The sequence below is a fragment of the Vombatus ursinus genome, unplaced genomic scaffold (assembly GCF_900497805.2).
Source record: "Vombatus ursinus unplaced genomic scaffold, bare-nosed wombat genome assembly UNPS02014946.1, whole genome shotgun sequence".
Classification (NCBI taxonomy): Eukaryota; Metazoa; Chordata; class Mammalia; order Diprotodontia; family Vombatidae; genus Vombatus; species Vombatus ursinus.
In genome coordinates this window covers 1,570,300-1,596,460 of record NW_020954724.1, presented here as the reverse complement: position 1 = coordinate 1,596,460, position 26,161 = coordinate 1,570,300, and the positions used below count along the sequence as shown (strand labels likewise).

At 39.1% G+C, this 26,161-nt stretch overlaps 1 protein-coding gene across 1 annotated transcript in view; it reads right to left on the bottom strand.

Moving 5' to 3' along the window:
* The window catches only part of CAPZA2 (capping actin protein of muscle Z-line subunit alpha 2), a 48,628-nt gene extending 32,722 nt beyond the window's left edge, over positions 1-15,906 (bottom strand). The window contains exon 1 of the mRNA XM_027845009.1: positions 15,796-15,906. Coding sequence (XP_027700810.1) covers positions 15,796-15,834 — 39 coding nt within the window. The 5' untranslated portion in view covers positions 15,835-15,906. The remainder of the gene's footprint in view (positions 1-15,795) is intronic.
* Positions 15,907-26,161: the final 10,255 nt, after the last annotated feature.

Genomic DNA, 26,161 nt, shown 5'->3' with positions numbered 1-26,161 from the left:
TTTCCCCAAAATATAATCATGTTTTCACCATTATTTTGTATTGAACAAAGAAAAGGAAAACATGATATATTTTTATGTACCTTTTAAGAATTTCAACTGGGCTAAACAACTAAAATGAAATAATTTTACTCTAGTAAAATAAGAAAGGAGAAAGAAGGAAAAATGAAACAATTACAAAGCAACTTGAGACTTATTTTAAGCAATTTATTTCAATAATTATCTAAGATGGTTAAGGCAACACAACATGTTCTTCTGAATGAAGATTCTTTGTACGCCTCTTCAAAAGGCTAAGGTGTATAATCTTCAGAATGGCTTTTTTTGTATTTGTTTATACATGATCCAGAATGCTTTATGCACTGTAATTTTATTGGTGCCAGTACCTACCTCTACCAATTCAGACAACAATCTTTCTGTAACCTAGCAGACAGTTTTCATGAACTTCTAGGAATTTAAATTCATCATTTTAAGGTTAAATCATCTGCACTGGTCCTTTACCTAGACCAGCTGATTACAAGAGCTCTGGTTTTTCTGGGAGTTGATAGATTAACACTTTTTCCTCCTTGACCATTGATGCAATTCCACTCCACACAACACAATGAAATCATTTCACTGTGAGTCTTATGTGACTTAAGAGCCCTACTATGAGTTAAAAACATTTTTACCTGCCATTAAAAACATAGCTTGGATCACAACAGATGCTTATTTACAAGATTAATTGGAACTGAAGGCAAACCTGTCTGAATCAGTGGTTCCCAACCAAGTTCCCCATTAGAATGCAAGTGACTTAAGATAGGGATTCTTTGGTTTTGTACTTTTATTTCAATGCTAACATAATAGTACAGTGCTTAGCATGGAAAATTTTTTCTTTGTTGAGTTCATCATTCAATCAACATTAATAGTACAACTACTATATAGGGGAGCCTTGAAAATTCGACATTAAAAAGAGGTATTCACACTCAAAAAAGACTGGCTTATTAATTTAATGACTAACAAAGGCAAAAAAAACCCATTGAAATTGGTTGGGTTTTTTTTGTATTTTTAATTGTGGCAAATGTGAATTGCAACTTTTTGTTTGCTCCTGTTAATATATCTTATGGGGAAAGTGGATTTTAAAAAAATATCATACACAATTTCTTGTTTCTAATACTATGACTCGATAGAAATCCCTTAGAGAGACTTCTGCTACTCTAAAGAAAAAGAGGTTACTAATCTCTGGCCTAAGTAAATATAAAAGATAGTGGACCAGGGTATATTGAAACTTGCAATTTAAAAATGCATATCATAAATGCATTTTGTGACTGATTTTCAATGTCTGAAACTTTAATTCTAGAAAAATTAAGACTTTAAAATAGAAGTTACTTGAATTTATCGCACCTTTTCTTGCTTTGGTCTTTTCATTCTAGACAGTTCTCCTCCATTATATACCATAAAGATAAAATAAAAACAGCTTCTAATTTCTCATTTACTTAATAAAAATATTCTTCAAAAAAAAAAAACCAAACAGTTGCAGGGAAATTAAAAAGCCTAATATATTTTTGCTGAACAATTTACATCCATAATTCCAGAAGAAAATTTTTAAAAAATAATAAAATTAACTTTTGTGAAAATTTATGATAGAATAGGAAAAATGAGGAATATTTAGATTTCATGTTATAAGTTTTTAGAAGATTTAAATATCACTTAAGTGACAAATATTAGGCTAAAGAATATATTCAAAAGTACATTATTTATAATCACTGCTTTTAGCAGTGTTAAATATTTATGAGACATAATAAAAACACAAGAGAATTTATACTGTCCAACATTCTACAAAACAAATTCCTGAAGGACAATTAAAGACAACTACAGGATGCACATATATGTGTATTAGTATCCCATGGCAGCTGTGGTGTAGTAGAAAGAGTATGAGTTTTGGAATTATAAATCACTTAATCTGAAGTCCAAGTAAATCATCATTAAAATGGAGAAGGCAATGTTTATGCTATCTCGTGGGTTAAGAGGATCAAGAAAGATAACAAATACAACATAAACTATTATTAATTGCCGTATTTATCACCCATTCTTACCTATGTAATACACCTACCATAAGGATATCCACTCTCTCATTCACCTACCCATGTATTTTCTCCATATTCTTTTCCTAGTCTTCTCATCTTTTCTTCCCTTCTACTTTCAATGGACCTCTCCTCTCCTGATTGCTTCTTCTTTTTCACTCACTTTTTTCTTCCTCTTCCTCATTTTTTCTTTCTCCTGCGGTTTATTTCTACCACAATAGCAAGATATCATCTATTAATATAAGAAATGAGTACACATATACATGTACCATAGTTAAGAATATGTTTACATTTTTAAGTCTATAAACACACATTTAAAAGTGTTTCAAGACTTTTTTCTTTGGTACCATGGGATACAGAGAGACTTTTAAGAGCCCTTAGAATATAATTCCTGTGCCCTTGTGAGTAAAGGGTTCTTAACCTGAGGTCCAGTCACACCCCAAAAGGGCCCACAGATATCTTCAAAGGTTCCATAAACTTGGATGGGGGAAAAAATTATCTTTATTTTCACTGACCTCTAGGTGAAATTTAATATTTCCTTCATTTAAGAATTTTTTTAAAAAATTATTCTGACTCCATAGGACTTACCGGACTACCAAAGGAGTTGAAGACAAGAAAGGTTATCTTAACCCCATTTATCAGCCAAATGATTCAATTATTCTGTGTTTTTAAACAGATCCAAAGAACTGACTGGAGAAACAGAATTAATTATTTAAATAGGAATTGCTGGAAATTTTTATAGCATTTTACAATTAATCAAAAGATATGAAACATGCTCTACCTCAAATTAATTTCGCCAGATTTCCAGACAAAGGTTCCAAGGTTCCTTTAGATCCACTAGAAAAAGATCTACTTCCCAACTTTACAGCCAGCCATAGCATAAGCATGGAGGGAGCCAGGTCCCAGACATTCACCTTCTCTTTTGAACAATATAATGCAGAAGACTATGAATCTGCTATGTGAGGGATCTCTGAGGGGAGAATCTGTAAAGGACACTGGGGAAACTCTCATGAAGGAGGTTGGAGAAGTCCAGGTGAGAGATGGGCAATATATGGCAGCTGTGTCTTGCTTGAACTTTGGGATGCCTGGTTCACACAGCCCAAGGTTTTGATTATTATCTTGATCTCTTGCTGAGATAACCAGCACTCTCAAGACTGTTTTAGGGTTTCAGTAACCACCAGTTGTCAAGGTATTAGAAGTCCCATGCTCTCTTGAGCTGTGGTGAATTTTATAACACCTTTCAATAAATAATTTATATATTCTCTGGGACAGTTTCTATTCAGGATAGAGGAAAGGGAACAAGCATTTGTTAAGCATCTATGTGCCAGGAACTGTGCTAAGCACTTCATATTATCTCATTTTAATCTGACAACAACCCTTTTAGGTGGGTGTGCTTATTAATCTCATTTTACAATTGAGGAAACTGAGCTGAGAGATATTAAGTAAGTTCCCTAGGATTACAAAGTTGTTCAATGTTTAAGGTCATAGCTGAACACCTGACTCCAGGCCCAGGGAGCTATCTACTGTACCACCTGGCATATTCTGAAGAAAGATCCCAGTACTTCCTGGGATTTTTTTTGGGGGGGGGGGGGAGAAAAAGTAGCCATTTGGGAAAAGGTGTATAGAGCAGTCAGTATCTGATTCGATTTCCTCTATTTCTTTGTTATTTTGCTTAACCGCCTTTTGCTTTGATAATCATCTAGTTTGGTCTGGTACATGAAGTGACAACAAGGACAACAATTCAAAAGCTTTTATTAAGAACCTCTCGTGTAGCAGGGCTGAGGGAAAATAAAGGCAAAAATCAAAGTAGTAGTTTCCCTCAAATACCCTTTCTACGTGTGGTATGGATTTTAATAAATGAATAATCCAACAATACTATAAGCCAGGGCGTAGCTGAGAAGACAACTCTGGGTGCTATGATAGTAAGCTATCCACTCTGCAGATAGCTTACTTCTGTAGATACCCACTTCTGTAGCTGAGAAGACAACTCTGGGAGCTATCCACTGAGCAGTGGATAGAGTGTTAGGCCTGGAGTTCAAATCAAGCCTCAGACATTTATTCACTGTGTGAACTTGGGCAAGTCACTTTGCCTGTTTGCCTAGGAAACTAGATGGCTCAGTGGATAGAGCACTGGACCTGGAGCCAAAAAGAACCGAGTTCAAATCCCAGCTTTAGACACTTACTAGTTGTGTGACTCTGGGCAAGTCACTTAGCCTTTGCCTTAATCCACTGGAGTAGGAAATGTCAAATGACTCCAATATCTTTGCCAAGAAAACCCCATGGACAGTATGGTCCATGGGAGTCACGAAGTTGGAAAAGACTGAACGACTGAACAAATTAAGAGAAGATAAGGGACCTTAACCAGGGTGCTATACCTATGAATACAGACAAGGTGATGGATGAGAAAAACAGAGATAAAACTGTTAAGACTTTGCAACTAATTGGATATGTCAGATGAAGAAAGTGAGGAATTGTATGATTCCAAAGTTAAAAACCATCAAGAGTGGAAAGATGGTACGCTCAAAAGAATGGAAAGTTCAGAAAAGGTGTGAGTATACCAGAATCTTTGAAGAATCAAAACTATAAGTCGCTCAAGGTCAATGCAAACGTTTATGTTGGTTTTTTAACAATGTGTAAGTCAGAAGTATAAAAGGCTTTATCTAGGATGTATATGACCAGAAAGGAGTGTGCTGGTCACAAAGCAAGAGTTTGGGAGTCATGTAACAAGAGCAAAACATAGTGATGCAACAAAAAGAGAGCTACATTTGGAGTCAGGGATCCCAGTGAATTCAATTCTAGCTCTTCCTCTTATTACTTGGGTGACCATGGGCAGATTTACCCACATGTAAAATGAAATGAGAGGGTTGGACTAGATGATCTCTGAAATCCCTTGCAGTTCTAAACCTAAGATTCTGTGATAACAGACAAATACTATACTGATATTCAAGAAGTATCCAAAGAATGCCTCCAAAAGGATTATAGGAAGACGAGGGCAATAACCTTCAGATGAAAAGGCTCAGATGGGTTGTGATTTGCACTGCTTGAAGGAGTGCCTAACTTTGGTAGGATCACAGATCCACTGAAATGTAAAAGTATATGCAGATTGGTCTGATTCTTGTATTAGTCCTTTAACTACCTTGAAAGTTATTTTTAAAAACCTGATAGTTTGTCATTTATATTTTTCTCACAGAACTATGTCACGTGCTGTATCAAACTCAATTATTTTATTTTTATTACTGCTTGGATTCTGGATAGAAACAAATTTACCACAATATTTTAAAGAAAAAGACAATTATTCAAAATAGGGGGCTAGGTTACTAAATGAAAGAGCTAAGCTCTGTACTTCCTAAAATTCTGGAGACAAAATCTTAAGAGATTATCTAGTCTTGCTCCCCTTATTTGACAGTAAAACACCTTTGCTACTGTAAGGAAATGCTGAAATGAAATATTTGGTTTTCTTTGAAATCCATGAAGGTGACACAAGACACTACAGATAAATCAGCTTTCAGGCCTAAGATCACTTCTAGTTCCAACCACATATTTATAAAAACTATTAAAAAGAAACACCAAATGTTTACAAACAGCTCACTACTGAATCTTACTATCAAAAATTATCTAGTCAAAATGACATTATGTAAGTTATTTGAAGCTGCTCTCAAACAAAAGATTCAAATTATTTTCCTATTGAGTATCAAAATTACTTTCTGACTTTAGAAATCTTACAAAGTAGGCTGTTAAATTTTTTCCCCTTTGCAACACATACTCAAAATGATAAAGTTCAAGTTAACTTTATTATGGGGCTAAGGCATCTAAAAAAATGTTAACTGTATAAATATACTACTTTGAAATACTAGCCTCTCCCTCCTTTCTCTCCTCAAACCCAAATTCCAAAATAGTTAAAATATTAACATTAATCCCATCCTACACTTAAACTTCTAGTATCCATTAATCCTACAAATGATGACTCGAATATACAGGAAATGGAACCAACTCCTATCAATAGCTACTGTTTCCTGAGGGTTTCCCTGAGCAGCAAAAATTCCCCTCAATTCACACTCCATACATATGTCCACAATCCCCTCAGATGAACACTGATAATAAAATAGGTGAGAACAGCAATCTCATACTGTTGGCCTTGCCTTTTAAGCAGGTAGCTATCTGTAAAACTAACAAGAGTCAAAACTAATCCCTGTGGATCATTTGATGAAATAATCACATACATCAGACTTTCAAGTTGACTTTTTAATGATTCTGATACCTAAAACCATAAATGTTTAATAAAATATTTTGAATAAAGTAACAATGGCCTACCGCACAAATCCTCTCAATTTCATGTCTAACACCAATGTTCCCATATCTAGTTTCTCAGTCTCTACTGTTCTCCCCAAAGTAAATGTCAGGTACAGTTTGTTTCCCTGTATATTCTCCAATCTCTACTTTGATAGATTATGGGACTGCCTGTGTATCATACTTTTTTTTAATTAAAAAAAAAAGGTGATAAATAATCAAAATATCTTTAGATAATATTTTGGAGTTAAATATGTGTTTCCACATTAATAGGTAGGTAGAGTTTGATTCCACATAAGGGAAAAAATTCAAACAATCAGAACTAGCAGAAAATGGAATGGCTGCTCTTGGAGGTAATGAAGACCAAGACTGGAGGTCTTGAAGTAGAAGTTGAATTAAGTAACCACTGCGGAAGGACTAAGTTCATGCTTCTGGTGAGACTCAAAAAACTCAGCAGCTCCTTATCACCTCCAGGATGAAATATAAAATCCTTTCTTTGGAGTTCAAAGCTCTTCATTATTTGCCCTCCTTTACATTCTTTTTATACCTTACACCCCACCCTTTCCCTAACTTTTCAATGTAGTAACACTAGACTCTTCAAAGTTCCTCAAACAAGACAGTCCATTTCCTGATATCATGAATTTTCAATGTCTCTTGCTCATGCCTAGAATGTTCTACCTTCTCATATCTGCCACCTGGTTTTCTTCAAGTCACTGCCAAAATCACATCTTCTACAGGAAGCTTCTTCTGATCCTTCTTTATTTTATGGCCTTCCTTCTACTGATTATTTCCAATTTATCCTGTATATAGTTTGTTTGTACATAGTTGCTTGCATGCATGCTGTACCATTAGACCGTAAACTAAGAACAGGGATTTTTTGCGTTTTTCTTCCCAATACTTATCACAGTGCCTGGTACATATAGGTGTTTAATAAAAGATTACTGACTGATTGATTGGTGGGGGAAAGGCTAAATGACCTCTTTTACTCCAAGACTCTATGAATTTATGGTTTTGTGGGTAACAACTTTCTCCTGTAATTATCACAATCCTCCACACTTTTAGTAAAGATAGTCTTAATGAATTGCTGGAGCTCATCTACTGGTGATGAAATCCCCCAAACTTAGCTAGGCTGATCTGTGAATTTACAGGCATAAAGTCTGGCTTCTGGCTGTACTAAAATCTTTTCATCTTGGAAAGATCTTTTAGAGTCTGTTTTGAAGAACCCCAGGTCACCTCCATGCCGTGATGAAGGAGGACTTTTAACAATTGTTCTTTGTAGGAGATAATATTTGGTTAAAAAAAGCCAAGACCATGTATATAATTTGACCATCTGTTCATTATCTCATGCTACATGTCAAGAGAACACTTTACATTCCTCTTTACAATCCACTAAGAACATAGGCTCATCGAGAATAGGAACTTCTATGATAAATGATACTAACAAAACACGGTAACATTAAGCAATCATTAATATTACATTTGATATTGAGGATGATGTTTAACTTCCCATAAAGTCTCACAAGTACATATCATACTCTTAGAAATGAAAAGGACCTTTGAGATCATTTAGTTCAATCCCCTCATTTTACAGCTAAAGAAAACAAGGCCCAGAGAGGTTAAGTGACTTGCTCAGTCACACAGATGACTTTGGCAGAAAAAGGGTTTGAACCTGAGTTTCCTGACACCACATCCAGCACTTTTTCCACTGTATCCAATCTAACGTTAAGAGGATCAACACTAGGTTGGCTGCAGGATGATTTTTTTTTAGCCACAGTAATTCATAGAAGATCATCTCTTAAGTAATAGAGGGACTGTGATCTGCTTCAATAGAGGGCATAATGAAATTACACATACCTGATGTACTGACGTATAGGGACGATGCAAACCCTCCCTCTGGGAGCAACAATCTCCCCAACATTCATTTGAACCCTCAAGTTAGGTTCTTAGGACAAACACACAATAATCAAGCTAAAGATTCAGTAAATGAGACTGGAAAAAATGGTCAGACAGATACGAACACCGCCAGAAGTAGAAGAGAAGCCAAAGAAGGATAATGTATTCAGAAGTTAATTGACAGTGGGGAAATAACAGAACTGTCCAGAAGAATAAAGCCTGAGAAGAGGTTCCTGGATTGAACAGCTCTAGGGGTAGCAGGGGTGGTCTTCTGGCAACCCAATTTCAAGAAATTAGTGGGTAGTGATGCAGGCACTTGACAGTGAAAAGGAGGACACATACAAGGGACAGCTTGAGGGAATGGCAAGGTCAAGAGTTTTTTAAGGGCAGGAAAAACCTGGCTGGATAAGTTTATAGAGAGTAGAGAAAGAGCTAGGGTAGAGAAGATATTTTTAAGAGGGGCCATGATCTGTGCCTCTAAATTTCTTATTTCTCAAAGATCAAGTATAATATTCTGCACACAGAATGTATCTAGGGAGGGTGTGTACACCCATAAAATCAAAGAATCTTAAAATCTAATATCATTATTATGCCTCATGTTAATATGAGGGCATCAGAGGGATTACAATTTCATATTCTTATGCACGTCATAAATTCCTAGGTCATGATGCAGATGTGACAGTGGTAAAACCTTTGTTCACATCAGGATTAATTTTCTTTGTAAATAAGCCATCACTGATAATTAACTGCGTTGAGTGGTAATTATAAATAGTATGTTTATCTAGGATTAACAAATAAAGGGCTTAATCATAAATCTAAAATCAGTACTACCAACTTTTTCCTCAATAAATTTATCATTTCTATAGACGTAAATATGGCAGTTAGGTGTCACAGTGAATACAGTGTAGAGTCTGGAGTTAGAAAGACCAACCTTCCTGAGTTTAAATCTTGCCTCAAACACTTCCTAGCTGTGTGAACCCCTGCAAGTCACTTAACCCTGTATGCCTCAGTTTCCTCATATGCAAAATGAAGTGCACAAAGAAATGACAAACCACTCCAGTATCTTTGACAAGAAAATCCCAAATAACGTCATGAAGAGCTGGACATTACTGAACAGACCCAAAGGTCTACGTAAATATGTATATAAGTATAACCTAAAGGTCTATATAAATAAGACCTGTTCCTGCCTTCAAAGACAACAGGGAAAATAAAGCATGTACCCAAACTGAAATTGTCTGAGCCTCAGTTTCCTCAGTATAAAATAAAGGTAATGCATGCATTATCTAAATCATAGTGCTATTACAAGAATAGCACTTTGCAAGCCTTAACTAGAAATTATTATTCATCATCAATTAATGGAAAAAAAATTTCACTTAGTAACAAATGGTCTTCGAAAAATCTCTTCATGTACTTGTGAAAAATGTGACCTACTGATAAAACCAAAGTCCCTTGATTTTCCATCTGACTTGATTTCCATAGAACTTGTATATTCAAAGGTAAATTAAAAATGAAGATTAAGATAAAGTCTTGGAAAAGATCCTGATCCTACTTGCTATGATACACAAAGTGCTGGCTGGAATACTCAGAAGAATTCAAAGAATAGTTTCTAGCGATGTGAATGATTTCACAGCAACAGAAAATATGTTGGTAACTGGACTGTAACCAGCATCACCATCTGCATCTCAAAATGTATGAGGCACTTCATTTGACTGCGTATGAGGTTCTTTTGGTTATAAAACAATTTAGGAAAAATAGATGATTCTTCCCACCCCTACTCTCACCCAAAAGCTGACCACATAGCACAACTACTTTTCAGGCCCTATCTATGACATTATCCTTTTCTTTTAAATAATTTCAAATAATTTCTTTCATAATTCCTTAAACAATATTTGGGCATCTTATAAAAGGCCCCGTAAGATACAGAAAGATCAATGGCCAATCACTGCCCTCAAGGAGCTTAAAAATTAGTAGGAAGATAAAGTAGGGGCATAAATAAGGACAATCAAAGGCAACAGCAATATTATGAGTAGTAACATATTCTATACCCCACAAGTGTGTACAGTCCAGTAGAATTTCTTCTTCCAGTAGAAATGCATAATAGACATTTAATAAATGTTTGCTCAAGTTGAAATATAAGTTTCAGAGGATCAAATTTTTCTTCTAGTTGAAGGAATAGGAATGGATCCATGTAGAAGTATTTTAACTGGTCCTTAAAGAATGACTGAAATTTTCATAAACAATATTTTGGGGGCAGGGAGAAAAGAGTAAGAAAACTTCCCAGGAGTAGGAACAGCTAGCAAGTGGAGGCAAGAAAGTACAAAACATGCTTAGTAAATGGCCAGTATTCTCACCAGTGAATGTGAGGAAAGTGCTTTGTAAACCTTAAAGTGTTATGTGACTAGTGAAGAAGTGATGAGGTTGGAAAGGTATTCTGTAGGAGTTTTACTGACAGGCTAAGGAAACTAGTAGTTACTCAGGAGCTAGCAAAGGAGTATCAATATCACAGCATTGCTTTAGGAAGACTAATCCGGTGACAGTACAAAGATGGGGAGACTAGATGCTGGGAGATCAGAAAGGAGGCTATCTTTTGTCATAGTACAGTAGGAGGTAATAAAGACCTGAACTTGGATAGTAGACAATGGAGATGAGAGGAATAGATTCAAAAGGAGACAGTGACATAAGACCTGGCCATTAATTGGATATAAGAGAACAAGGGAAATGGAAACATCATAAATGACTTGAAGTTTATTAGTCTGAGAGGCTGGTAGCAAATAGAAATTGGGAATTCTGAATAAAGAGCTGGTTTTTGAGACCATGAGCTTGCTTTTAGACATGCTGATTTTAAGATACCTGAGGGGTATTTTACTTGAGATACAACTGCCTAAACAGTTTAAATGTGGGAGAAGAGTTCCATGAGAAAAGACAGAATTGGACACAAAAATTTGGAAGTTATCTGCATATAAATGATAATTAAAGACACAGGTAGACAGGATTGCTGAGAGAAAATGTAAAAAGAAAAAAAGAACTTTCCAGTTGTTATTTAAGGTATTTCTTGGACTTCAGAAATATTACCAGTTTCAGAAGTGTAATGAGAAGAAGACTAGATATGGAAGTGAGGAAGACCAGTGTCTGAAACCCACATTAGACATTTACATTTACATGGCCCTGAGCAAATCATTTAATCTCTTTGGGCCTGACCTTGAAGGTTCCTTCTAGTTCTAAATCTATGATCCTAAATGTTCTTCTTGTAAGCCTAAAGTCACAAACCTTCAAACAAATTGAAGTTCTCATAAAATTGTTTCACAAGCTGATAGAATAGACTTGACCCTTGACAATGTAGGAATCGAAGGGTTAAAACTGTATTTAATTTCTGCATCTTAATGCAGTAGCAATTTTAGCAAATGTAGTCAGTAATTCCATCAATATGACCCATACCCCTCATACTTCTGCCATTACTTTTGGTTAGGTAGAAAGGATTCCCAGAATATATTACATACCTCTGCTATCCTATGGCAACTGTAAGAGAACCTTTAAAGTTAAGGATTCTTTTTTTTTTTTGGCTAGGCAATGGGGTTAAGTGACTTGTCCAGGGTCACACAACTAGTAAGTGTTTTTCTTTTCTTTCTTTCTTTTTTTTTTTTGGTGAAGCAATCAGGGTTAAGTGACTTGACCAGGGACACAGAGCTAGTAAGTGTCGTGTCTGAGGCTGGATTTGAACTCAGGTCCTCCTGACTCCAGGACCAGTGCTCTATCTACTGTGCCACCTACCTGCCTAAAGTCAGGATTCTTAACAAACTTTTTGTGTCATGGACTTCTTTTTGCAGTCTGATGAAGCCTATGGATCCCCTGTCAGAATATTTTTATATGCATACAATAAAACATATAAGATTATAAAGGAAAATGCAGTTATAACAAATATTTTAAAAAACAAGTTCATGGACCCTAGGTTTAAGAGTCTATGTCATAGTCTTTCTATTCAACAAGCAGTCTTTGCCATGGCCACCCATGATCCTGCCTCCTGTCCCTTCTTTGGAACCTCCCTTATGTGGATGTTGCAGGCCTGGAAAATTCCAAGCTAGATACTTTCAGTTTCCTAGTTACTGGCACCTCCTTGACTGGCATCTCAAAGGTAGGAAACAAGTCATATTCTGACTAGCCATATGAAGAACCTAAGTAGCCCTTAAGCATGGAGTGAAAGTGGACCTAGGAATCCCTGTGAAAAACTGGATGCAATTTTTTACAAGACCAATATAAACTCTCTCTTCCTGCCATGGCATTAGGATCACTGTGCTTGAGATTCCTTGACAACATCCTTAGTAGTTTCCCTTCTTTGCTCTTTCTACTCATAGGATGTGCATCTGTCATGGGGGACGAAGAGGGGTTTGAGGAACGGGGGTACTGGTCATTGTCACTGGAGCTGCCTTAGTTTGGAGATGAAAATCTTTGTTCTAGTGTTACAAACAGTGACCTGCTAGTCCCTTTCCTACAGTGTCTTCTGCTAAGACAAAAAGGGTCTAAGGCTTTCATCACTGACTGGATCTTTGAATTCTGTGAAGGCCTTTTGATTCCAACAACGGCCCCGAATGGGCTTTTGCTTTTACTGGTATTACTGAACAAAACCTGTATACAACTAGAAAAGTTACCCAAAGAAGAAGAAGAAATATTTTGAAATCCCCCAAGTAGGACTTTATATTATTATAACCTGAAATAAAAGTTACAATGTTGGCACAAATAACATTTTTAAAGTGTAATTTTTAAAATAATTCTAAAATAACTAAATTTCTAATTACAGAAAGCAGAACTTTGTTTTTTTACTTATGAATTTTTTTTAAAAGAAAAGATTGCTTTCTCTCTTGTCAACATAAGGCAATACAAATAAAAGCAGATAAAAGAAAAAGGCATTGCTTTTGGCTGACTCACAATGAATTAAAAAAAAAAAAGAGGTACCTGAAATTACTAAAGATAACTGTTTTGAGAGGCAGTATGGCCTAGTTTTAGTACATAGAGAGTGTTGGCTTCAAAGTTAGGAAGACCTGGATTCAAGTCAAACCTGACACATAAGGGCAGTAGGCTGTGTCTGACAAGCCATTTAACTTTTCTGTTCCCTAGGCAGGTTCTAAAACTTCTATAAAACCTTCTCTAATTTCCCTGAGTCTGTGGTCCTCACAGAGCACTTTTTTGTACTTTTCTGATGCAGTCATCTATTACAGTCATTCATGTATAGTCATATCTATCCCTCACTAGACTGTAAACTCCAGAAGTCAGGGATCAGATCTTTATCTAAAGCTTTTTCTCCTACAGTACACAGGCCTTTAAACTATGAATTGTGCTAATTTGGCATTAGTTATCATTACTGTTACAATATCTTCTAAGTTGAAAAGTTAGGATAAAAGAAACTCCGAGAAATAAAAACTCTTGAAAATTAAAGTAAGAAGCAGAAATACACAGTAATCAAATAATTCAATTGATAGCAATCAAGTTAAGGAACTCCCTATGAGTATCTCCCTCAACCAATGCAAGTCAGCAGCACCTTCTCTGCAATTATAGTCTTAGCGTTGCCTAGAGCACTGAAGTTCAATTAATTGCCCAGTGTCACACAGCCTGTTTGTATGAGAGGTAGGACTGAAACTCAGGAACCACCCCTAGCCCTATAAACAATTCTTGACTAACAGAGGACTTCTGACTCTTTCTAAAAAAAACCTTCAGTCCCCCAAAACTAATACTCTTGCTAAAAATGATGAGATGATTCAGAAAACTGATTTGGAAACAAAAATACCACTTTTGTTTAAACATTTATTTGAATTTAATTGAGTTTGAGAAATGACAAAAGTTCACTGCAAATCCAAATATGTAAGCCTATATAATTACTTACAGAAAATTAGGTTTTAAACTTGAAAATAATATTTTTTTCTAATGGAAAGACTAAATTCACTGAAACCAAACTTTGTAGTATGTTTCCTTTCTGACGCCAGTTGCACACATGCAGTCATATCATTTTAAAATAAATTTGATATTTTAGACCTTCAGAATGTATGGCAGTTCTGTATTAATCATCCACATTACAAGATCCTCAACTATTTGATTTCTGAGAAATCAGTTAGAACATATTTGAAGATTATTAGTGATTTGCCAAGAAAAGAGGAGCAGTGTAAAGATTCTAACAGCTCTTCTAACTCCAAATTGAGGGTCTTTCCACTGCTTTTAACTCTACTTCATTTTCATGGGGTATGAAACAACATGGATAACAGCTGCAATGACAAACTCTACCCAGTGCTCTGACTGCAAACACTGAACAGATAAAGCAAAACTTAAGGTGTTTGGGGACAGACTAGCATTTCTGTATCTATCTAAGTCTTTTGCTTTTTTTTTTCCCCTACTTTTGTCATTCATTAATCATTTCCACCAAAGCACTAGCAAGGAAGATGAGATGACACCTAAGATGAAATTTTATTCTGCTTAGGGACATTCACACCATCTAGTTGATAACTGGTTAAATTAGTTGTATTTCTTAAATAGAGACTTCTGAAATTGAATCATTTCCTTATTTGTGCATTACACTGACTGGTTCTGGATTCGGGAGAGATTATACCAATACTCTCCCAAATTGTCCTAAACAATCAAAAGTAGTTTGGTTTTTTGGGTGGTGGGGAAGACTGTCAATTCCCCCAAACGGCCATATAACTGCAAAGCATTTAAATCTGCAAAATGCAACCATCTATGGTACAACAATCTTTTTTGTTACTTAAAGTCTGAAAAATCAAATGCTGGTCTTAACTCCAATGATGCCAAAGCGTCATCCAAGTGCCAAATACAGTAAGAGGAGTTGCACAATCTCCCCCATTTCTAAGACAACAGGACCATCAGGCGCCACAACATCAGCACCCTGCGGTGGTGCTGTAGGGGGCTGGAGAGGTCGCAAAAATTGGGGGCGGGGGGTCTTGAAAGTAGATGGGGCTCCACACCTTCCTCGACCACAGCAACTCTAAGCAGGGAAGTTCAACTCTGCCCGGCACACCCGTGAGCCCGAACGAAAAATAAAACCCCTCGAGAGAAGGAAGGTGAGGGGAAGAGAGAAAGGATCATCAGAAAAAAAGTGGGGGTGACGTGAGGCAGTTCGGCTGGGGGGGTGATCTCTTCGGCGCCTCCCCGCTGCCCCTCTTCCGGCTGGCACTGCCCTCGGGCCGCTCCCCACTCCGGATGCCACCTTCCCCTGGGTCCCCGGCCCCGGGGCTCCGCCCGCAGCCCTGGCAGACGCGGGGGGGCCCCGCAGAGCGGAGCGGCCCCCCGTCCCCCCCCGCGCCTCGGGCCACTTCCCCGGGCTGGGGCGCCCCCGCCCCGGCTCCGGCTTCCTATTTTCGGCGCTCACACACCCTACAAGGAGCGGAGGGAGCAGGCGAGCGGCCTCCGACTGACTGACAGGGGCAGCGGCCGAGTCAGGCGGGCAGACAGGCGGCGGACCTTCCTCCCCAGCCGTCGGATTCGAGGAAAGCCCTCTTCCCCACGCGCCGGCCGTCTCAAGACTCCAAGCCCGAGGGGGCTCCGCCGCCCTCACTTCTCCTACCTTCTCCTCATCCGACAACTGCTCCTCCAGATCCGCCATCTTCCTTCTGGCGACAAGCGGCGGCGGCAGCGGCCACCTGACTTCCCTCTTCCCGTACGGTCCTGGCGCCGCGCGCCCCCGCAAGGGGAGGGGCCTGGGAGCCGGAGGCCCGCAGTCGCGCGCTTGCGCCTGCGCCCTCTTCTCCCTTCCCTACCACCCCTCCCCTCCCCACTCAGCCAGGGACCGCCTCCTTCTGCTGGGAGGGCGTGCGGGCGGAGGCTCGTGCCTCTGGGCTAGGTTGCGAAGGGAAGAATTAGAGTGGCTCGGCAGGGCAGGGCTATCTGTGGCTGGCTTTTTCGATTTCACTCGGAAAGCAGATAGTTAGCTTTCCTCCCCTTACCGTCCTCCCCGCCTCCCTCAGCCAATGAGACTCCCCTCGTGGGTGGACTTGATGAGGGCGGATGTGCTGGGAGCAACCTCGGAGTGGAGCAGAGGCGCTGATTGCCATAAAAGGACTGGTGGAGCCAGTCTTTTTTCGTCCCCAGCTCCTTTCAAACCTGCTGCGGGGGCTTTTTTTGAGTCCAGGAGGCGCCCTAGGGACCCGGCCCATTCTGCAGAAGGGCAGTCTGCAAAAAGTACAACCCGTGCATTTTCCCGTGTCTGGTCTTTGCTGACATCTCTTCTAAAATAGCAAGCACTTTAAATCTTCTTCGGTGGATGTAAGGCAACAAACATTCGTTAAACACCTACTATGTGCCAGGTACTATTAAAAAAACAAACAAAAACACCAACAACAGTCCTTACCCTAAAGGAGTTCACAAGCAAATAACAATGTAAAGACGATTTAAATTGGAGATAAGCTAAGAGAAAATAATCATTTCTAGCATTCCTAGGGAATTTAAAGTCAACAAGCATTTATGAAGCTCCTACTATGTGCCAGGAACAGTGAAATTTAAAAATAAGCTAAAAAAAGTCCCTTACTTCCGGGACCATCCGTTCTCGTGAGGAATGGGGGCGGAGGCAACGTATAAAACACTGGTTTATGAGTACTTATGTGCAAAACTGGAAATTAGGCTAAGACTGTGTACCTCTAGTCAGTTCAGTAAAGAGATAACTTATCTGCAAATAAAAACAGTTCAAATTAGAACGTGAAATTGTATGAGAAGCGCACACACACACAAAGTATTATGAAAGTTCACAGAAGGGAAGAATCTCTGGAAGGGGGAGGGCAACCGGGGAAGTGTACATCCAGGAAGTGGCTTTTGAGCTGAAACAGGACCTTCAATAAAGGCTGTTGTCTGGCTGATTTTGGCGTTGGGGAGGGAGGAAAAAGGAGGTAGGTTTCTAAGCGTAAGAAATCAAACGTACTAAGGCATGCGGGTAAGAATGGCTATGGGCTATCTGCGCCCAAAACAGTGAATGGACAAGTTAGGTCAGAGTGTAAGGAAGAGGTTGGAGAAACCTCAAAAATGTCCTCACCAAATTTGAGTTAGAAGGGACCTCAGAGGCCAAATAGTACAGTTAACACATTGCAAACCCTGCTATGCAACATCCCTTAAAAATCCAGCCTTCCCTTGAAAACCTCTGGTGAAGGGGAAAACCTCCTTAGGAAGGAAGCTCGTTCCACTTCTGGACAGCTCTAACTGTAAAGGGTTTTTTTTTTTTCCTTTTATCTAGACTAAATCTAGGGGCAGCTAGGTGGTGCAGCGGCTGGAACACTGGCCCTGGAGTGAGTCATGAGGACCTGCGTTCAAATGCAGCCTCAGAGACTTACTAGCTGTATGGTCCTAGGCAAGTCATTTCACCCCACAGCCTCTTCCCCACCCCACAAAGAAGACTAAATATAAACCTGCCTCTCTGTTGCTTCCACCACTTTGGTTCCTATTTCTGTCCCTTTATTACATCTCTGATATTTAATAGTTATGTGGCCATAAGTGTCACTTAATTTCTCCAATTTTCAGTTTTCACACTGTTCATCAGGGATTACTGCCTAAATACCTCACAGGGTTGTTGTGTGGATCAAATGAGATAATTTATATAAAGACTTTGCTAGCTGTTAAACACTGTAAACGTTATCTCCTTATGACGTTGGTCTCCAGTGTCGAATAAAGCCATAAAGGTAGTCTGAAATCAGATTGCATAAGGCCTTGAATCACGGTCTAAGAAGTTTGCACTTGTAGGGGAGTGATACAACCGGACCCGTGCTTTTGGACCTGACAGTAGGTTCTTGGATGGACTAGAAGGAGAAAAAATGAAAGCAGAGAAACTAATCAGGGAGACTATTATAGCAATACAGGGACTGGACTAGGTAGGGTGATAACTGTAGGAGGAGGGAACAGATTTTTAGAGGTAGGATGATGAGGATTTGGACAGATTGAATGAGATGGGTGAGAGAGGGAGGCATGGAAGGGTGATGAGGCTGATGGTAAATTAGAACACAATGTTAATAAGGATAAAAGTTTCAGCTCTACAGGACAGTTAGATTTGCTGTTATTCTTTGGCTACAGACCTCATTCATAACTTCAGCCATCTATTCAAAAGGAGTGGGGGCAGGGGTCCTAAGAAGGAAGTATGAATTGATCAATGAAAATCCATCACCACTGACATAACATACGGCATAGGAACTGACATACCTTTTATATCTTCCACTCAACCCAAGTGAAATAATATGTGTAACAGCACTTAAAATTTTTTTTAACATCCAGCTTTTAACTTAAAGCTGTACATAGTTCTCTGAGGTTTGCAAACACACTTCTTATAAAAAGCGTATGAGGTACGTAGAATATTCTTTTCTCTATTTTACAGATAAGGAAACAAGATCAAACAGGAGGTTTATTATTATAATTACAAAGTGATTATTACTTGGTCACACACAAACATAAGTATCAAAGGAGGTTATAGAGTGTTTTATTGATAAACTTCCATTGATATCTTCATTTTTTAGTTTACTTTTCATTATAAAATGGAGGTACAAGTCCTGGGTCTACCATTTTTAGATGTGTGAGACTGTGCAAATCATTTTAGCCTCCTTGAGTCGCAGTTTCCTCACCTAGAAAATAGGGATAATAATCAATACTTCATAATGTTGCTGTGATGAAAGCACTTTATTAACCATAAGAGTACAGATACCTCTCATAATAGAGGTGAGGGGTTTGTAGTGACGTATATGTGCTCTCAACAACCCTTGTGAAGAGCTGACCAGGATTACAAGTGAGATCTGTAGCCACAGAATAATAGCAGACTAATTATTCCAGAAAATATTGAAACCCATAACGTTGTCTTTATTAGCACTGGGCTTTAATTTATTATCATTTTCATCAGCAGGTAGGGTTGGTGCCCCATATGTACAGATGTGGGGTGAGAAAGAGGGTGATTTATGTATATGTTGTATGAGGCAATATGGTGTAATGGATAAAAGGTTGACCTTGGGGAAGTCAGGAAGTCCTGGGTTTAAGTCTTGCCTCTGACACATATTGTTTCTAAGTCCATTGGTGAGTCACAGCCTTAATAAACACAATTGTACTTTCTAACTTAAGGATGAGCCTACTGAAAATAGGGCATGGATTTTGAATTGCTTTTCCTGAAGATTTTTTCTTCAAATCACTGGTTCTGTGTCTTTGATGACGGGGCTCCTCTTGTGACCAGTTGGTTTTCTTTTTTGGAGTGAAATTATCAGCAAAGAAGGAAGCAAAACTAACTAGCCAACAGAGGGCTCAAACTCACAGTTCAGCATTACGCTCTGACTAAATGACCTACTTGTCCAAAGATAATAATACAAAGCAAAAAATGAATGAACTATTGTTTATCCTTTAAAATAACTCATACTTACATAGTGTTTTTCAGAATCACTTCTCACAACTGTGTGAGGTATGTGTAAATATTACTGTCACCATTATATTTTTGTGTGTTTAGTTAGATGCCTAACTATACTTCTATATCTATGTAGCTATATGCATTTAGATATATACAATCTAAGGGTACGTTGGTGGTGCCAGGCTTGGAATCAGGAAGACCAGAGTTCAAATGTGGCCTTTGACATTTACTAGCAGCGTGATCCCGGGCAAATCACTTAACCCTGGTTGCATCAGTTCCTCTAGTGTAAAATGAACTGGAGAAGGAAATGGCAAAACATTCTAGTGTCTTTGCCAAGAAAACCCCAAATAAGGTCATGAAGCATCTGACATGATTGAACAACAACAATATATTATCTGTATTATTTAATTATATATTATATAATTATCTAACTATATACATACATACACATACTAGGGATCAAAAAGATTGATTTTCTCATGGTCACACAACTAACTGGGATTTGGACCTATATCTTAAGTCATAGGCTTAGAGAGACCTTATATGCTACTGAGTCCAACCCCTCACTTTTTAGATAAGAAACCTGAGAACCAGAGAGGCATTGATCAATCTATTTGCTCAAGGTCCTAGAGGTAGAAAATGGCAGAATGAGGAATCAAACTCAGATCTTCCAATTCCAAATCCAGTGGTCTTTTCATTGCACCACAGTGCTGCCATGCTGAGTCTATGAACACATTTTTTAAAAAATTAATTTATTTTTAGTTTTCAACATTCACTTCTATAAGCTTTTGAGCTTTAAATTTTCTCCTGCTCTCTCCCCACCTCCCTCCCCAAGAGAGCTTGCAATCTGATAGAGGTTCTACATATACATTCCTATTAAACATATTTTCATGTTAGTCAGGTTGTAAAGAAGAATTAGAACCAATAGGAGGAACCACAAGAAAGAAGAAACAAAACAAAACAGAAGAAAAAAAAGAGCAGGTAGTATGCTTCGATCTTCATCCAAACTCCATAGTTCTTTCTCTGGATGTGGATAGCATTTTCCATCATGAGACTTTAGGAGATGTCTTAGATCCTTGCATTGCTGAGAAGAGCGAAGTCTCTCAAAGTTAGTCATTTCACAACATGCCTGTTACCAGCTACAACGTTCTCCTGGTTCTGCTGCCTTCACTCAGCATCAGTCCATGCAAGTCATTCCAGGTTTTTTCTGAAGTCTGCTTGCTCATCATTTCTTATAGCACAACAGTATTCCATTACATTCATATACCCCAACTGGTTCAGCCATTCCCCAATTGATGGACATCCTCTCAGTTTCCAATTCTTTGCTACCACAGAAAGAGATGCTATAAATATTTTTGTACATGTGGGTCCTTTTCCCATTTTTATGATCTTTTTGGGATACAGACCTAGAAGTGGTATTGCTGGGTCAAAGGGTATGAACATTTTTATAGCCCTTTGGGTGTAGTTCCAAATTGCTCTCCAAAATGGTTGGATCAGTTCACAACTCCACCAACAGTGCATTAATGTTCCAATTTTCCCAGGTCTTCTCCAACATTTATCATTTTCCTGTTTTGTCATGTTAGCCAATTTGATAGGTGTGATATGGTACCTCAGAGTTGTTTTTTAATTTCTTCATCTGAAAACTGCCTGTTATGAACACATTTATTAGACTCTCCAGAAGGTCAAATAACTGAAAACAAGTTTTGATAGGGCCGCTTGGGGGGAAAGGACATGGTGATGATGGTTGGAGTATGAGAAAGTAGGTGCTTTTTGTCTTGCTTACATTAAAATATAAGTTCCTTCTGAATAGGGATTATTTAATTCATTGAACAATGCCACTGGTTGACTGGCCCAGAATACGTATTTAATAAATGCTTATAGATTGATTAATTTGTGTTGCTGGATAACTATGTCCACTCTGTCATTGGTCAGTCCTGGATATAAATCTGAATTTTGTTCTTTCCCCTAAAATAAAATTTAGCAAAGACAAATTGCCTAATAGCAAAAAATAACTTCAGAAAGAGCCAAAAATAACATGTTTAGTGACAGATGTGTCTCTCTTTTTTTGTGACTCCCAAGCATGGCAGGGATTGCATGGCAGGTACTTAATCTCTTGCTTCTGTCAGTAAATCTAAACAAAGGGGGTGGAAAGGATTTTCACCAAGAACTCTTCCCTCAGATCATTATGGATCTCCAAGAAGATCTGATGATCTGTTCCCTTATGTTTAGATTTTAGTCCATGTCTCCTCCATCAGATCTGCTCTCTTACCACAGGTAACAAGGGCCTAGTTATACCAATGTCTTCTACTCAGCAGATTTTCAGTAAATTTTTACCAACTTCTCTTCCTTCTAGCAGCCTCACCCATATCTGATAATGTTTTGCAATAATTTGAGTCAGAGAGTGTGTAGACTTTACATTCTGGTCTCCATGGTGATACCAGCAGTAACATATAGTCCTTAACAAGTCTTTCTGTAACAGGACCACTCCCACCCCTCTCAGAGAATTAGAGAGGCTCATGAAATTCAACACACCCAGAGCCTTCTTCATTATTAGTAAGATTCTTCTCCTTTCTGCTGGCATTCTCTATCAGAATGGTTGGAATTGAGTCTCTCAAGGGCTTGTGCTTGTTTTACAAATATGTTTCAAGAGTCTCTTGGACTCAGGATCTTTTTGTTGATGTTCACTCATTTCAGTCATGTCTGACTTTGTGACCGCATTTGAGATTTTCTTGGCAAAGATACTGGAGTGGTTTGCCATTTCCTTCTCCATTTCATTTTACAGATGAGGAAACTGAGGCAAACAGGATTAAGTGATTTTCCCAGGGTTGCACAGCTAGTAAGTGTCTGAGGCTGAATTTGAATTCAGGAAGATGAATCTTTCTGACTTCAGGCCTGACACTCTATCAACTGTGCCACCTGACTGTCCAATAGCCTTGGCAATCAGATGGTATAGTGGAAAGGACATGGGAGCTGAGATTGGGGCACTTGGGATAAAATTCTGACTCTGCTACTTACTAACTATATGACCTTAGGCAAAATCAGTTTGCTTCCCTGGGCCTAATTTCCTCATCTGTAAAATATAGGTATTGGACTAGATGACATCTAAGGTCCCTTCCATCTCTAAATCTATGATCTAAAGTAACTCTTTTGCTTGAAAAACTTAGATTTAACAACTTCTAACAGTTACTCATACAGTACCTAATTCAGGTAGGGAAGACTCACACAAAAGAAAGATAAAGGGCTAAGATTCACAAGAAGACAAATATTCTCTCTCTCTGGGAGTCACAATCACGATTACACAGGACTTAGCAGCTGCAACATTCCAGAAGTCATGGAACATAATATTCCAGAAGTCAAAGGAGCTAGGACTACAACCAAGAATTACCCACCTGGCGAAATTAAGCATAATACTTCAAGGGAAAAAATGGTCATTCAATGAAATAGAAGGATTTCAGGCTTTCATAAGAAGATCAGAATTGAACAACAAAAAAAAATTGATCTCCAATATCAGAATTCAAGAGAAGCCTAAAAAAGGGAAAAAGGGAAAAGAAAACATAAGGGATTCAATGGAACTGAGCTGTTTACATCCATACATGGGAAAATGATACTTGTAATTCTTAAAAATTGTACCACTAATAGTACAGCTAGAAGGAATATACGTAGACAAAGGGTATGAGTATAAGGTGAATTTGAGGGAATGACATTAGAAAATAATTAAGGGATGAGAAAGATGAGTACACTGGGTACAGAAGGAATGGAGGGTTAGAATGGGTTAATTTATTTCACATGAAGAGGCATGAAAAACCTATTACAGTGGAGGGAAAGATGGGATAGTAGGCAATGGGTATTACTTGAACCTTACTCTCATCAGTATTGGCTCAAAGAAGGCATAGTATACACAATCAGTTGAATATAGAAATCTATCTTACCTGACAGGAAAGTAGGAGGGGAGGAGATTAAATAAAGGGGGAGGAGGAGGGAGACTGTGAGGTACTGTCTGATGTTGGCTACTGCCAAGTGAGGATTGTGGCAAGATGGGGTAGGAACTGGGTATTAGGAAGTAACCGGAGCTCACGCTCCCGAGGCAGGGGCTGTGCTAGGCGGAGTTGTGGTGAACTGTGATGGGAACTGGATACGGAGAAGTAAGCGGAGCTCACGCTCCTGAGGCAGTGGGCAGTGCTATGTGGAGCTGTGATAAGCTGGGGAAGGAACAGAATACAAGGAAGTAGCCAGAACACGTGCTCCTGAGGCAGGGGGCTGTGCCACGTGGGAGTGGGACGGCAGAGAACGAGTTCCTTTGTCTAGTCCTCTTCCCTAGGTGCAACGTTAACCCCAGACGTCTCCTTCCTGACTTCCTGGGTCACGTACTTGCCCTTTGTGTAGCACTGACCCCAGACGCCTCCTCCCGGTATCTGGGCCTGACTTCCTGGGTCACGTCCTCTCCCTAGGTACAGCTCTAACCTAGACGCCTCCTTCCTGTATCCGGTCCTAGCCTCCTGCGTCACTTCCTCTCCCTTGGTGCGCTAAACCCAGACATCCCCTTCCGGTATCTGATCCTACAATCAATGACTAGTAGGTGGGCTGAGGAGGAGAGGCTAAGTAGGTACTTAAGGAACAGTAGAGCTCGGAGCTCACTCTCTCTTTTGCTCCTGCTCTCTTGCTCTGGCCTTCCTGCTTGGCTTTGCTGTGATGGCCTCTGAATAAAGCTCGAGTGTTGGCACTTCCTGATCGGCTTGTCTCTGTGTGTTTATCTGGGTGGGCACTGAAGACTGGTAAGTAGTATGACTCTGGCAGCCTGCTCCTTATAGGAGGAGAGTGCACGGCGCGGCCGGCACACCCACTGGGCTCAAGGGCCTCTATGCATACCTCCCAGAGGGTGACATGCCAGCTTGCCCAACAATGCTGGTTATATGACGGTTGGTGAGATCTTGCATACACTGAAGAAACTTTGGGTGACCAGGGGTGGGGCTAGGGCTTTCAAAGGAAGATGAGGAGTTGGGGCCCATGGACTGATGGGAGCCAGATTCTTTCTGAGGAAAGGGGTGAAGGTCTCGGCTTGGATCCATCCCCTATCGTTAGGGGATAATTAGACCAGGACACTGTGGAACTAGGATATTATTCTGTGACTAAGTTAATACTTAGTTAATGGTAAAGTTGTCTCAGTTTGTTACAATTAATGTTAAAGAGGAATAACTTATGGCTTATCTTGTAAATGCCTTGAAAAAAGCATCTATTTTAATTAAGGATTTTTTATTTGTACATGACTAGAAGTTGGGAGTGTTTTGTTATTTGATATGCAGTGGTTTTAAATTAACTACTATGGATTGGAGTCTGTTACTAATTCCTTAATGGAATCTCATCTTCCTGATGGGGAATATAAATAGGAATGAATAGTCAACTAATGCAAGGTATAAAACTCGAAGTAATGCAGAGTGTAAGGCTAGGTTCTAATTTTTTTTAATTTGAGTTTTTTGAAACATGACAATTGGACAAAGTTTCCATTTTGATCTTGTAATGGTGAAGACATAGGGGTTGAGTTGATTTTCATTATTTGCCTTAGTTATTAGCAAGGTAATTTAAAATAGTGTTGAGATCAATCTTGTAGGAGAGTAGACACAAGAAGGAGGATCTCTGCAGGAGGAGAGTCTGCTGGACACTGTTTGAACAGCACTTAGACAAAAAAGAAGACTTCACCAGATGATGTCCAGAGTGTCAGCTGTATGAGAAGAGACTTCTGAAGCTTTAAATGGACAATTTATTGTTCCTTTTGGGTCTCTGTATCTGCACTTAATAAGGGAACTGGCCCCTTTTTACTTTGTCAATGAGTCAGTCAACTCCTCCCTTCCTTCTCCCATATTAAGTCCCCAAAATTCCATTGAAAAGTACCTCAGTGGGACCGGTTCTGGGAATTCAGGTAACAGGAGTTAGGATGATGATTGAGCAAGTTAATGACCATTCCTCCCCCTCTGATGAAGAATTCGAACTAACGTTAAAACGCTTTGAGGAAAGAACAAAAAGTGTGGAAATATAATTCTTATTGAGAAAAAGAGGAGGGAATTGTGAGAGTCATATTTCCATAGAGAAGGAGAATAATGCGGAGATTCAAAGAACTATTCCAGGAAGCAGTACACTGTAGGTGGGTGAGGGCTCAAGCAATAAGAAGTAAGTTGATGGCTCTAAAAAGACTCCAAATTCAAGATAAGGGTCGAGCCAGCTCAGACCAGTTAGGGTCAACCTGAGGACACCTGAAAAATGTTAGTGCGCCTGCTTAATGAACTTCATTACTATTATCTGCCACACCCCGAATAAAATGAGAGCCTCATTAACAAGTCATGGGATGTATGACCTCGGGAGGGGGAACATACTTGAGCATATCAAGGGGAAACATGTAAGGAGGGGTGTAACCCGGGAAGGAATGGACCAATCTGGGCCTGGGAGGTTTCACGCCAAATCTGAATGTATAAAAGCATGCTTGCCCTTGTGCTCAGGGCCTATCCCTCCCTAAGAGGGGTGGAGCCTGCTTCTGGCCAGAAAGGTCTAATCCTCTGGACTTTCTCTGTAATAAACTTTCTTG